Source organism: Musca domestica, unplaced genomic scaffold, assembly GCF_030504385.1.
Source record: "Musca domestica strain aabys unplaced genomic scaffold, Musca_domestica.polishedcontigs.V.1.1 1, whole genome shotgun sequence".
NCBI classification, from domain to species: Eukaryota; Metazoa; Arthropoda; class Insecta; order Diptera; family Muscidae; genus Musca; species Musca domestica.
Genome location: NW_026712114.1, coordinates 1083687 through 1098241, shown reverse-complemented (window position 1 = coordinate 1098241; position 14555 = coordinate 1083687). Strand labels below are relative to the sequence as shown.

At 42.1% G+C, this 14555-nt stretch overlaps 4 protein-coding genes across 4 annotated transcripts in view; 2 read left to right on the top strand and 2 right to left on the bottom strand.

Moving 5' to 3' along the window:
- Positions 1-14555, bottom strand: part of LOC131806921 (ubiquitin carboxyl-terminal hydrolase 46-like) — a 134606-nt gene that overhangs the window by 27404 nt on the left and 92647 nt on the right. The gene's annotated exons all lie outside the window — the stretch shown is intronic.
- On the bottom strand, positions 1883-4168 carry LOC101895290 (endothelin-converting enzyme homolog). Its single transcript, XM_005175403.4, has one exon. The coding sequence runs from the start codon at positions 4072-4074 to the stop codon at positions 1915-1917; it is 2160 nt and encodes a 719-aa protein (XP_005175460.2). The 5' UTR covers positions 4075-4168; the 3' UTR covers positions 1883-1914.
- Positions 6465-8861, top strand: LOC101890275 (endothelin-converting enzyme homolog). Its single transcript, XM_011296828.2, has one exon. The coding sequence runs from the start codon at positions 6465-6467 to the stop codon at positions 8784-8786; it is 2322 nt and encodes a 773-aa protein (XP_011295130.2). The 3' UTR covers positions 8787-8861.
- Positions 11635-13923, top strand: LOC101890450 (endothelin-converting enzyme homolog). Its single transcript, XM_005189905.4, has one exon. It carries the CDS (start codon positions 11635-11637, stop codon positions 13921-13923), a length of 2289 nt encoding a protein of 762 aa, XP_005189962.2.

The window sequence follows — 14555 nt, the reverse complement described above, 5'->3', positions numbered from 1 at the left end:
GTGGTTTGGAAATGACAGAAGTCTAAAATTGGTTGCAGTTTTTTAATGTCACCCTGTATTTGTGTTGATATCTCTAGTTACGAAGACATTGCTCAAAGGCCGACTCCTTACAAAGGTTATAGAATTTAGAAAAACTATGGATCACGTAGCCGGTGCTGGACATACCCCAGAGGTGAAAATGTCAAACCCCGGCTGATACCTATGTATAGCCCATTTTCAATACCAAAATGTCCTGCCGATCTGAAAACATCGAAATTAGTAAAACCTCTTTTTCTCTTGTTTTGAAAATTTTTCCGAGTTCGGTTTTTTTACCACGATTACGGGAAAGTATTTTTTTATTTTTTGGGGACAGATCCAGATATTTGACCCGAAAGAACCGGGTTTGACAATATTTACAATATTGATACAATGTTGCCGTCCTGAAAACATCGAATTTAGTAAGAACTCTATTTTTTTTTTTGAAAAATTTTCCGAGGTGGTTTTTTTACCATAATTCCGGAAATGTAATTTTTTTTGGACGGATCCGAATATTTGTCCCGTAAGAACCGGGTTAGACCCGGATTTGCGAAACCAATATTTACAATATTGACATCATTTGAACGCTATTAAAAATACCTTTCCAACAAATGGTTGCATGATGGAGTTATTGGAAGTTATATCAAATTCGGCTCGGGAGTTATATCGAATCATACATTTTCGGATCCGGATTTTCTTAAAAAGAATCCCCAGAAGTCGAAAAATACGTCATTTTGGTAGACGAGAAAAAATATGTGCCAAATCTTAAGCCCCAGCTAACTAAAATAGCAACAAATTTAGAAAAACCGTGGCAGAATTGGGTTGTCCTGGTTCAAAGACCCATATGTCAGGATCCAAAACACCGATAATCTGGATATAACTTCCCAATCGTTTAAAATTATGTCCATCATGTGACCAATTATCGGTTCAGTAGATCCGTGTCTTTAAGCCGGACTCACGGGTCAAACATTCGGGTAACCGGGTCGTCCTCGCCCCAGGAAAAAAATACTTTCCCGAAATCATAGTACAAATACCTTCCTCTGGAAAAAATTAAAAAAACCGAGAGATTTTACTAAACTATAGTTGTTCCCCACATTTTGAAAAAGGTACCAAAAAGACCCCTTCTGACCCTTCTCTTTTGAGGGTTAATATTTCTTACAAAAATAGTGTTCGTGGATACCAAGAAATCTTAAGCCTAAAATTTTAAAAAATGTGGAAGGGCGGAATTTCCCCTCTTTATTCGGGTTATATGGCGAGGGAATCATTCAAAACTCCGATACTCGTGTCCACTATTTTAGCTCTTCTTTGAAAAAAAAAAATAAATTTTATCGCACAGTGTTATTATACCCTCCGCAATAGTATGGAGGGTATATTATATATTTGTCTTTCCGTTTGTAACACCTTTCGGTTGGTATTATCTTTTGATTTTTCTGGTTTCTGTCGGATAATTATGTATTTCAAAATATCTTCTTTATTTTACCCAGAATTCTCACTTAAATAGCAACCTGGCAACCCTGGTTTTTCCATACAAAACATCGATGAAAATTATTCGTTCTCTCAGTTTTCATTCTTTTTTTTCTGGTTCTGCTAATAATTTAAAAATAAATTTTTAATTTCACCTAGAATTCGCACTTAAACAACAACCTGGCAACCCAGGCTTTTCCACACCAATTATCGATAAGAATTGTTTGCTCTTTCTGTTGTTATTTTCTTCAGATTTCTCTTTTGCTCTATGTCTAATGCAGTGGCATCATCAAAACATTTGCTCCACATTTTCCAGCTATGCTGCCGCTTAGATAATAGTGATGTCGTCTTATCAGCAGAAGCTTGAAAATAACAACAACAACTAAAAACAAATATTTTTTTTTATTTTTCTTTATTCTAATTCGCTTTTTGTTTTTAATAAATAACACACTTATCCGCCACATTCATTTCACTTCCGATGGGACAGTGAAACTCTCGTCCAAATTCTATGAAATTCGCCAAAGGACCATTGACCTGATATCGCGACAGGCTATGTTTGCTATAGGGACTAATGCGGTAGTGTTTCAGGGGATCCAATTTCTTGGGTTTCTTGCGCGACTCACAATGGGCCTGGGCAAAGCCTATGAAAAATAACTGGGTATTGGTAAAGTCCAGCTCGGGCAGAGTCTCCTTGGAAAGCATTTCATTGTCATTGCTGGGATTTTTGTAGAACAACCAATCCAAATAGGCATTGAAGGCCACATTCAAGCCCACACTCTGGGCTATGAGTCGGCGAATTTTGGTGGCATTGTGATAGCTGTAGGGGTCATTGTGCAAATAGTTGCCAATCTGCTCGGTAAAGCAGTTGGCATTTTTGTAGTACTCCACCGCGGTGTGGGAGTCCCAAACTTTGTGATCAGGATTATCGGCCGTCCAGCCCAGGTCATCGAATGCTGTGGCCAAGGTCTGTCCCAGTTTCTGGCCAATCATGGCATAGCGCATGCCATGGGGTAGGGCAGCCTGGTAATAGGGGGCCTGCAGCACCCCCCAGCCAATGTCGATGCATTGATGATAGGGCCTATAGACCATTCTCGTTTCATAGGCCTGTACCTCATCCTTGGGCATGGGTTTCTCGGCCGAAAATAGACGATTTACTTCGTGTGCCCTCACCTCGCCCATGATCATGCGCAGATTTTTCCAAAAGTCATTGCGCACAAATTCCAAGTTCAGGGTGAATTTTTCATAGCTGGGAAATTGCAGTGACATTTTGGAGAGACGCTTCTTGCCCAATCGTCTGGTACCCTCCTCGATCCATTCCTGGTTGAGGGATTCTTCCATTATCTTCTTGAGCTGCTCGAAGACCCTGGCCAATTTGTGTTGATCCAAGGTATTGGCATATTTGCGATAGTAGATGTCCCCCAAGACCTTGGGGAAATATTTCTTCACCACCTGCAGACAATAGGCGGGTCTGTTGCGCGGTGTATCATTTAGGGGGAAATTGAAATAGGTCAGAGCCCGATACATAATGTAGTTGGCCACCACGGTCTTGTTGTATTCCTCCGTCTCCTCAATGACCTGAATCAGTTGTTCAAAATATTTGGGACTTTTCATGAAAACCGGTTTCGTAACCCCCACTCCAAAACTGTTCGAAACAATGGCATTAAAGTCCAGGGTGTTGTTGAACTGCTGCGTGAAATGATTCAAACTTTTGCGTGGATATTCTCGGGTACGATTCTCGGGCTTAAGGCTGCCAATGAATTCTTCCTCTTCATCTTGGCTGGAGGAGTTCACATACATGGCCTTACACAGATCATGTTCGAAGGTTACCATATCAGCAGCCACATGAAGGGCATCCTCCTTCTTCATGGACAGCCATAGCCGTAGATTGTCGGCTACCTCCTGTTCCACCCAGTCATAGGTCTTGTCGGTGACATCTATCTGTTGTGCTGTCCTGGCATTACACAAGGAACGTGGCATCATTGTGGAGGGTTCCTGCAGATACAAACTATTCTCCTCCATGGTCTGGTAATTGTTGTCCACCTCCATGCCAATGAGTACGCTCAGGCCATAGTGGTAACGCAAAATGGCCACCACATGTTGCCAGTCATAGTTGTGGTGATGTGCCAACCAACTGGAGCCAGGTATGGCAGGAAAGCCGCCATTAGACTTGATAAAGTCGCTCAGGAACGCCTGATGTGAGGGCTCACCCTGACGTGCCTCCAGACAACTTTTATAGAACACCTTGACTCTTCGCGCTGCCGAACTATCCTCCAACGTTACATTTTCATCCAATAAATTGTGGAGATCCTCTTCGATTTTCTCCTCCAGAATTGTTTTGATTGTCTGGCCACTATCCTCTTTGCCCACCGGCGGTGCATGGAATTTCGGCCAATTTCCACAGGCATACTCATAGAAATCCTCACAGGGATTAACGCTTAAATTCATATACTGCAGAACTTCACGACTTTTGGCCGCTCGTATGGCTTCTTCTTGCTTAAAAATGGGAAATGTTGTGGTTTCGGCCACGGCCAAGCGGCTAGATGTCGCTGCCAACCACAAGAGTAATAGCTGAACACAGTTGAATATTACACCCATTGCTACGTCCCACCGATACCTCCTCCAACAACAGCCTCACTTCCACTTCACTCAATGAGAGCTTTAAAACTGAATTCGTAATGTTGACTTTTCCATTTTGTTTACAAAAATCAATTCGATTTGAAATGGCAAAAAAGCTTTTATGTTTTGAGAGAGAGCACTTGGTCCATATCTTGAATGCTGGGAAGTAGGGTTGCCAATGTGGAGTTTTTTTAAACCGAGACAACAATATTCGACAAAATATTTTTTTTTTTTTTCAATAATTATAAAAAATCTCCTGCAGATTATAAAAAGTAGCGTTTTTTTGAAAGTAGTAGTCTAATAGAGGGGGGCGAAAAGTTACCCCCTCCTCTTCCACATTTTTGGAAATGTCCATCAAGTGCAGCACCCCCCCCCCCCCCCCCCTCCCAAAAAAAAAAAAGGTCAAAATTTGGAATATAAATACATTTTGATATTACCATCAACACAAGATCTGTTATAAAGATGATAGAGATCGGACCATATCTTCTGGTACCTCGCCCGCAAAGGCTTAAAATTTTGAACAACCCAAACGATCATAAAATCCGAAATAAGCATCCAGTTTTTTTCAAATTACACAGATTACAATATTTTTATTAGCCCAAGGTCAGGTGTGAAGATGGGATATATCGGTCACCTCCTTCAGGTACCTCCCCCGCAAAGGGTCAAAGTTTGGAATAACCAAAACGATCATAAAATCCGAAAAAAGCATTAGGTTTTCTTCAAATTAACCAGAAATCTGATATGAACATGTACGACGTTACTCTGCAGTAGTCAGAGCATGATCACAAATTTAAATGTTTTTTGGTCATAACACTATCTGTCGCTAGAGGTCGCGATCACTCTAGTTTTTTTTTTTTTTTTTTTAAAATTAACCCTCGAACTCTCCCGCAAAAGAGCGAAGAGCAAAATTCGTATAATACACCCACCCACGAGAAACTATGAGCTCTGGATGCAGTCGTCAGAGGGAGCTCACAAAATTTACAGATTTCTGCAGTAACACTATCTGTCACAAGAGGTCGCTACAGGTCGTTATCACTCTAATTTGTCAAAAAAAAATTAAATCGCGAGCTCTTCCTCTTAAAAAATTCTCGCACAAGAAAACATGAGCTCTGGATGTAAATCTGCAGTCGTCAGAGGGAGCTCGCAAAATTTACAGATTTCTTCTGTAACACTATCTGTCGCAAGAGGTCGCTTTCACCCTTTGTTTATTCCAAAAAGGTTAACTCTTGAACTCTCCCACACAAAAGAGCGAAGAGTTAACTTCGTATAAGTCTCGCACGAGAAAATATGAGCTCCGGATGTAATTCGGCAGTCGTCAGAGGGAGCTCACATAATTTACAGATTTCTTCTGTAACACTATCTGTCACAAGAGGTCGCTACAGGTCGTTATCACTCTAATTTGTCAAAAAAAAAATTAAATCGCGAGCTCTTCCTCTTAAAAAATTCTCGCACAAGAAAATATGAGCTCTGGATGTAAATCTGCAGTCGTCAGAGGGAACTCACAAAATTTACTGATTCCTTCTGTAACACTTTCTATTGCAAGAGGTCGCTTTCACCCCCTTGGTTTATTCAAAAAACGGTTAACTCTTGAACTCTTCAAGAGCCAATAGTTAACTTCCTATAAGTCTCGCACGAGAAAATATGAGCTCTGGATGTAAATCTGCAGTCGTCAGATGATGCTCCCAAGATTTACAGATTTCTTCTGCAACGCTATTTGACGCTAGAGGCTAATTTCAACGAATTTTAAGACATTGGGCGCCACAGCGATAAAATAAAGGAAATCATTTTTGGTGAATGGTTTATCTAATCTAATAGATCATAACTCGTACGATTCTCATGATGCAAGCTATTGTCACTATTTGCCGCTAGAGGTCGCTTCAATATTATGACGCATATAATGACATTGGGCGCCGCAATGATGAAGTCAATGAAACCATCGCTTATTCTAGACTTTTCCCATGCATGACTGAAATAATTTCTATGGTGCGATGAAACCGGTAGCCTGTTTTGAAACTGAGTCGTAATTTTCGTACGGGGGGAATCGAAAATCTCTCCCATTTCTATGCTACTACCCTCGAATTTTGTTTTCATTTTTATCGATTCAGCAATCTATTTGACTACATAAACAATCATTTCAATTGACAACAATAGGCCCGGGGTAGCCGCCAGCAGTCAGCTCTCGTTTTCGAATAAACTTGAACCAAAAAATAATAAAAATTTGTTTTGAAGAGAACTTTCTTATCGCCAAATGCCGCGCCATGCCATGAAAAAGAGACACCAATTCTGATGACTACAACTTTCAGTTTCAAAACAAATTATTCCGAAAACACCACCGCAGTCAGTCTCGATTTAAAAGTCTGCGTGTGAAAATGTTACAAAGTAATCGGCGACGCTATGGGCGGCTGATGCTATGGGCAATGATTGGCTGCTGTGTCTGGACTGGCCAGTGTCTGGGTCAAGGTTACAATCGGAACTATCGCAGTCAACAGTCGTCGAATCGTCATAGCATGAATTATCAAAATGCTCCAGGATTTGTGGTGGGAGGAAGTGGAGCAGTAGGTGCTAATGGTGCTGCTGCTAGTCTAGGTGGTGGCCTCTCACATGTCCAGAGTGCCACAGAACGCCGTTACACTGGAGGGGAGATGCTCAAGTTTTTGAATGTGGAACAAGATCCTTGTTCGGATTTCTATGATTATGCCTGTGGCAAATGGCTGCAGAACCAAAATGTCAGCGATGCCAGGGATGGAGATGTGGTAACGGTGCCTGGCCTTTTGGAACGGAAGGTGGTGCAACAACTGCAAAGAAGATTGGATGATGCCAGTCGCAATCCCCATCCGGTGGTGAATAAATTCTATCGCTCTTGCCTGTCCACCAATTGGAATGAGGAGAAATTATTTATAAAACGCTTCGTGGCCACCTATGGCGGATTGCCGGATGTCAAGGACACCTGGCGGGAAAGGGCGTATCAATGGATTGAGATTTTGGCAAGACTAAAATTGGATTTTAATCTGGACATATTGATTGCTTTCTCGATGGCGCCCAATGGCAGGCCGGTGTTGAGAGAGCCTTCGACCACAATAATGCCGGCGGAATTGTGCAATGCCGAGGCATCGCCTCAAATCGATGAACAAGATGAGATTTTCGAAACCATACAAATGGAAATTAAGGAGAAGCTCCAGCTGTGGTTTGATTTTGGCGATGGAGATGCCAATCGCCTGGCTGGAGATATCCAGCGCTTTGAGTTCGATCTCTGTAAATTTATGAGAAAGGCCGACATAATGGCCATTAAAACAGATGAAGAAGAAGAGGAGGAGGAAGATGGGGAGAGAGAAGAAGCCGACAGTGGTCGGCCACCACCACTCACAAATTATGGTCCCCGAAGACAGGGCAGATCACCCATCCCACCCCACCTACACTCGAAACAGCGACTCCTTGAACTGGAAACCAATCAAAAGCTAATCAATTTTGTCCAACTCTGCATGGGCCAACCCCAGGGTCAGGGTCGCACCGACTTCCAAATAATCAGCCCGGAATATCTGCAGTATTTGACGGGCATCAGTGGCCGAAAACCCTCTTTTGCCAACTACATTATGTATCGTGCCCTCTCCGAACTGACCCTACCCCAGATGGATCGTAAACCCTATTGTGTACGCAAGGTAATGCAAATGTTTCCCGAGTACATGGGTAACCTCTATCAAATGTCCATACCTGCGCAGACCCGGGAATTTGTCAAGCAGGATGTGGCCAGTATATTTCGTGACATAAAAGAGGCCATACCTAGGTCATTGAGGAAATCCATTGATTCCCTGCAAATAAGTGAACCCTCGTATCAGTCAGGGGTGGTTGGGGGAGTTGATCCCCAAACCTATGCCGGCATTAAAACCAATGGCAACTATTGGGAAATTTTGAAATCTATTACCCTAAACAATGTCCAGCAACAGCAGGCCCTGTTAACACCACCACCCCAACGAGGACGCCAGTCGGCCCCCATTTTGGCCTCCAATGTTGTGGAGGCCTTTGCCACCCATCTAGGCAGTAATGAGAAAATTGTACAGTTCGGCTGGGGTCTCCTACAGCCTCCCTTCTATGCATACAATTACCCCAAGTCCCTGAAATACTCCTCCCTTGGCTTTGCCATTGCCCGGCAGCTAATCAAACATCATCTGGACGAGCAGAATGCAAATGATCGTGGTGCCACCACACGTCAGCCCTATTCCGCCCAGTTGGATGAATTCCTCAGCCAGAGGGAATGTTTCCGAGCCCAAATGAGCAGCTATTTTTTCAATACCCCCGATGTGTTTCGCAATGCCAGCCAATTGAGTGAATTTATGGCTGACGCCACGGCGCTGAGTGTGGCCTTCACCGCCTACAACAATTGGCTGGACAAACAGGAGGCATTTAATCCAGATTTGAAATTTGAAACTTTGCCAAAAATGAATTTCAGCAACACTCAGTTGTTTTTCATTAACTTTGCGCAAATAAGTTGTGCCGAAAGATTTTCCGAGGAGCCTGTGGCGGAACCATCGGAATGCTGCCCGTTGGATTTACACACCCCTGAGAGATTGAAAATAAATGGCCCTCTTAGCAACGATGAGGAGTTTGGTTTGGATTTTAACTGCCCCATTGGGGCTGACCTCAATCTGGCCGATAAGTGTTCGATTTTAGGTAATGAATTCAAGAGGAGTTATTAATTTTTAGGGAATTTAGAAAGAAAGGAAAATAAAATAAATTATTTATAAAAAAAGAAAACAGAAAAATACAGAAATAAAAACAAATTAAGTAAAATAGTTTTTCATTAAAATGTGGTCAACAAATAAAAAGAGAGAGAGAGAGAGAGAGAGAGAATTGTAGGCCTAAAATTTGCTGAGGAAAGGGAAAACTGGATTTCGGGAAATTTAAATTTAGATTTTTCAATAAAAAATGTCGATCAATCAAAAAATATCGCTCCTGTCATAGCACTGATGCAAATCTTGGTATTTGCAAAGTTTGGTCAAAATTGGATGATCCTTTCCATGAGGCAAGGAAAGTTATTCTCTGTGAAAATTTTGACCTTTTGTGGTACTACCAGAAGGAGTGGACCGATAATGTCCATCTCCGAAATCGATCAAAGCTTGAAAACAAGACCATATACCAATTTTGGATCAGATCGTATGCTCCCTTCGAGAGTTATCGTGGGCATCAGCCAGACAGACGGACGGATGGACATCGCTAGATCAACTCCAAATGTCCTGAAACGGATTTGGTCCAAGGAGACCTAGGGTCTAAAACCATATCAAATGATGTAGCCATATATTTACTTTAGTGCTAGGTCAGGTGCGAAAATCGACAATATAGGTCCACAATATGTCAAAATATCTATGAAGATCATAAAACGCGAATTTAATAACCGCTTTAATTCCGACTTGGCACATCTCCATATTTCTATAAATACAAGATCTTTCATAAAGATGGTAGAGATCGGACCATACCCCCAAAGTCATAAAATCAAAAATAAGAATCCGATTCTCTTCACATTTCACACATGCCGTTATTTCCACTAACATAATATCTGCTGTGAAGATGGGATATATCAGCCCATTCCTTCTGGTACCTCTGCCACAAAGGATTACATTTTTTGAAAACCAAAACCCCCACAAAACGCGAAATAAGCATTCGGTTCTCTTCATATTTTACACATCCCAACATTTTTGCCAACACAAGATATGCTGTGGAGAAGATAGATATCTGACATCTCCTTCTGGTACCTCACCCACAAGGAGCCACAATGAGAAAATGATGAAAAAACTACAACCAATTTCAGACTGCTGTCATTTCTAAGCCACTCGTCCGACAGCTGTTAAAATTATTCCAGTGACAGCTCATTATATTCTTTACAAGCGTACAAAAGCATTTTGGTGAGCATTTTCCAGTAAAAAAGTTATTCGTGATGGAATTCAAGTGTTATTTCTTTATATTTGGCTGGAGAACCACAAGTGGCTATGGTTAGAGCACTCCAGCAGTTAAATGTGAATAAATAAGTTGTGTCTCGTAACATCGCTCGTTACCGTGATACTGGTATCTTATACCGCAACTGAAAGAGAATAGCCACGAAAGAGCTAAAGAGTTGCTTCGCTTGACCGAATGTGGTGAACTGCCGAATTCGGTTTTCTCCGATGAGAAAACATTCGTTGTCCAGCAGTTTGTAAAGAAACAAAATGATCGTATTGACTTGCCAAAGAGGTCAGCTGAAAATGTGCACCTTCGGCTGGCCACCAGAACTCAAGCGCGGGCCATGGTGGTAGTGTGGGACGCCATAACAGCCGATGATCGCATCATCGGCATCAGAATAAATGCCGAATATTATGGAGAAAATATTCTGCAGGCTATATTAAAGCCTTGACATTCCAACAGGACTCAAAACTCAGAGCGCGCCACCCAAACATGGTTACAAAATGAGGTTCCACGCTTCATTTCCAGAGCACAATGGCCACTAAAATCTCCGGATTCCAATTCGTTGGAATATTGTGTCTGTAGAATTTTGGAAAGCAAGGTTGGCACTAAAAAATACCAAAAAGTCGGTCACCTCAAGCAAGCGTTTCGCCGGGAATGGGCCGAAATACCGCAGAGCAACATTCGGGCAATGCGTGACGGTTTGAAGGCCATAATTCGTGCCAAAGGTGACAAATCTAAACTAATTCTAAAACTTGATGCTATTTCCGACATTTTTTGCCTTCATTCATAAAATGTAAAAAAAAAGTTGGCCGTTTGAAGGCCATAATTCGTTCCAAAGGTGATCAATTCGAACAAATCTAAACTTATTCTATAACTTGATGCTATTTCCGAAATTTTTTGCCTTCATTCATAAAATTTAAAAAAAAAATTGGCCGTCTGAAGGCCATAATTCGTGCCAAAGGTGACCAATTCGAACAAATCTAAACTTATTCTAAAATTTGATGCTATTTCCGATATTTTTGCTTTCGTTCAATAAAATTAAAAAAAAAAAATTAAAAATTATGGCGTTTGACTTTTTCGCAGTTTTTTTGTCCCACACTGTATATCATGACAGATATACAGTGTGGGACAAAAAACTGCGAAGACTTGCGAGACATGAAATTTTTGTCTATGAAGCCTGAATTGTGAATGGCGCCCAACATGGGGCTTAACAATGATTTTTATATGAAAAACCAGTTCAGTTTATTGCGGTCCTATTTTTATTCCTTTTACAAAATCTCACTTATATTCCAATGGCACATTTCCAACTGCAGCCTCATTCAAAACATTTTTTCTTATTTTCCCGATGCACCTTTCAAAGGCCCCCAAGAAAGCATATTATATTTTTTTCGAAATGAAAGGTTTAAACTTGAACCAATTGTTTTTATAAATTTTTATTACATTACGGAAGCAAGGCTTGCTGGTATTTGAATTAAAAAAAAAATTGAAAAAAAAAAAACTAATTCTTATCAGCATTTTGCTTTGAATGGCAAATTCGAAATGGATTGGAATTTTCAAAAACGCACAACGAGAGCTGCTTAGTTTCGTTTCTAATGTCTGCGGGTGAAAATGTTACAAACACAAGTCACGAGCCGAGCGGTTTTATTTGGTTTGGCGCTGATAATCGGCAACGTCATTGGGCCGACTGAACAAAGTCTGGGTCAAGGTCAGCAGCGTGGTCAGCAGAAAGAGCGTCAGTTGGTGAGTCCACAACAGCAGCAGCTGTCGCAGTCACAGCAGCAGCAACAACAGAACAATGACCTAAATTTGGCCAGGCAGCAGCTGAGAATTTTGCATGCCGCCAAGTCCAAGGAGATGCTAAAGTTTATGAATTTGGAAGAGGAGCCATGCCATGATTTCTATGAATACACCTGTGGCAGATGGTACCAGGGACAAAATGCCTCGATACGCCAGGACAACTGGGCAGTGTCGGATGTCATGGAACATCAGTTGCTGATGCAGATACAAAATATTCTAAATGGCCCAAGACTTTCGACAGAATTCGATGACTCGGCGGCCAAACATTTCTACAGAGCTTGTAGCCAGGCCCAGGCCTCCTCGGCCGAAGAGAGGGATTTTATAAAGAAATTTGTGGAGTACCATGGGGGATTGCCCTATGTCAAGGATAGTCAGTGGCAGGAGAAACAGTACAGCTGGATTGATGTAATCGGCCAGTTGAAGCATCGTTACAATTTGGATATACTCATAACCCTGACTATACCTCGGACCACAGTGGGCCGGGCCATACCCACACCGATTCTGGAGGAACCCCAGAGGACAGTATTGCCAAAGAATTTGTGTAGCTACATGACTGCCACAGAGGCCAGCGATGAAACTTTCACGGGATTGCAAATGGAAATTCGAGACAATCTCCGATCCTGGTTGGATGTGGAGGAGACGGATGCCATACGCCTGGCCGGCGATATACAACGCTTCGAATTTGAGCTATGCAAATATATGAAAAAGCGGCAGCTGTTGGATTTACCCAATGGGGGTATGAACAGGACGCGGGCCCGCTACAATGTGCCGGTGCCGAATAGCTTCCATGGCGTCATGCAAAATCTCAACAACAATCCACAATCGGTAAGCTTTTTGGAGAATAAATATGGCCTGGAATTCCAGCGTTTCGTGCAAATCAGTTTGGGCAAGGGCCATTCGATACCGCGGGAATTCTATTTGCGCGATGAGGAGTATTTTCAACACCTGAATACCATAGCTCGAAAGGGCCTGACCGCCTCCTTTGCCTATTACATTATGTACCGGGCATTGTCCGAAATCACCCTGCCCCGTGACAAGGCACCGCGAAGCAATGAACGCAACTTGTACTGTACCCGCCAGACCTTGCAGTTTTTCCCCCACGTCCTGGGCGGTATCTATCAGAGTAAATATCGCAAGGATGCCGTGCTCAATGACTTGCGTGAAATTTTCCAATACATTCGAGAGGCCTTTGCCCAAAGCGTAGAGACCAACACCCGATGGCTGCACGATAGCTTTCGCAAGGACATTAAGCTGCGCACCCTCTCCTGGAAGATCAAGGAGCCAGAGTTCCACTATCACAACGATGTGGTTAATGATTTGAAACTAATCAATGGACCGGGAAGCTATTGGAAATCCCTGGATCTGCTAATGGAACGTAGTGCCCAGCAGTATTTGCAACAATTAAGTGGTTATCACAGCATCATCAAGCAACCGCTGGAGGAGGGGGTATTTACCTATGCCACAAATGCCGAAATTCGTTTGCAGTTCAGTTGGTCTCTGCTACAGGCGCCCATGTATTCCCTGCACTATCCCAAGTCCCTGAAATACTCCTCCCTCGGCTATCTAATGGCCCGGGAAATGATACGACACTATGATCAGCAGGGTTGGCATGATTCCCCACCGCCCCTGGTCAATGGCTGGAATTATGATATTCACGAGGCGTTCAATAAAATCAAGGAATGTTTTCGCGTACAGGCTAGCAACTACCTCTACAATGCGCCCAATGTGTATCGTAACGGCAGCCAGTTGAGAGATTTTATGTTGGACACCAGTGCTGCCAACATTTCCTTTGCCGCCTACATAAAATGGCTGGAGGATCAGGAGGCCACGAGTGAAGATTTAAAATATGAAACTCTACCCGGCATGGACTTCAGCAATACCCAATTATTTTTTATTAACTATGGCCAGGTTCATTGTTCAGCAGGTGGTGGAAGTAGTAAAAATGCTGCAGCCACACCGAATTATTTCCCCTTGGCCCGTCACACCGTGGAGCGTTTAATTATCAATGGACCCCTGAGTAATGGCTATGAATTTGGTCGAGATTTTAATTGTCATATCGGTTCGCACATGAATGTGGCCGATAAGTGTTGGGCTTTTTAATGAATAAAAATAAAAAAAAACTATTTTTAATAAAAACCTAATTTTTTTTCTTTAAATTAATTTTAATGTCATGGGGTCTAAGACTGTTGAGAAACATTTTTTTCTGTCTAGCCATGAAGGTGAGAGAATAAAAACGCTGTCGAAAAATGGTTATTTCTATTTTTTATACCCATAGTATGGAGGGTATACCAAGTTTGTCATTCCGCTTGTAACACCTCGAAATATAGATTTTAGACCCCACAAAGTATATATATTCTTGATCAGCATAAAATTCTATATCGATTTAGCAAGGTCCGTCCGTCTGTCCGCCTATCCGTTTGTCCGTCTGTGGAAATCACTCTAGCTTACAAACGAAATGAAGTAGGTTGATAAAATTTTACTCAAATGTGTATTATGTCTGCAGGACTTTTGGCATTGAAAATGGGCCATGTAGGTCCACGTCTTCGTACAGCCTCTATATAACGGTACCTCCCGATATTCGGTATTTTGATGATTTTAGCGACATTATTTATCGGAATTGTTTCAAATTTGGTATTTGAAGTTCGAAATGGATACTACAACCTAAGACAGAAAATTGTCTATGCAGGTCCTCGTCTTCGTGGAGCCCCCATACAACGGCACCTCCCGATATT

What these genes read in the sequence shown, in the direction of transcription:
- LOC101895290 (XM_005175403.4), bottom strand. Translation starts at nt 4,074, where the DNA reads ATGGGTGTAATATTCAACTGTGTTCAGCTATTACTCTTGTGGTTGGCA.
- LOC101890275 (XM_011296828.2), top strand. Translation starts at nt 6,465, where the DNA reads ATGTTACAAAGTAATCGGCGACGCTATGGGCGGCTGATGCTATGGGCA.
- LOC101890450 (XM_005189905.4), top strand. Translation starts at nt 11,635, where the DNA reads ATGTTACAAACACAAGTCACGAGCCGAGCGGTTTTATTTGGTTTGGCG.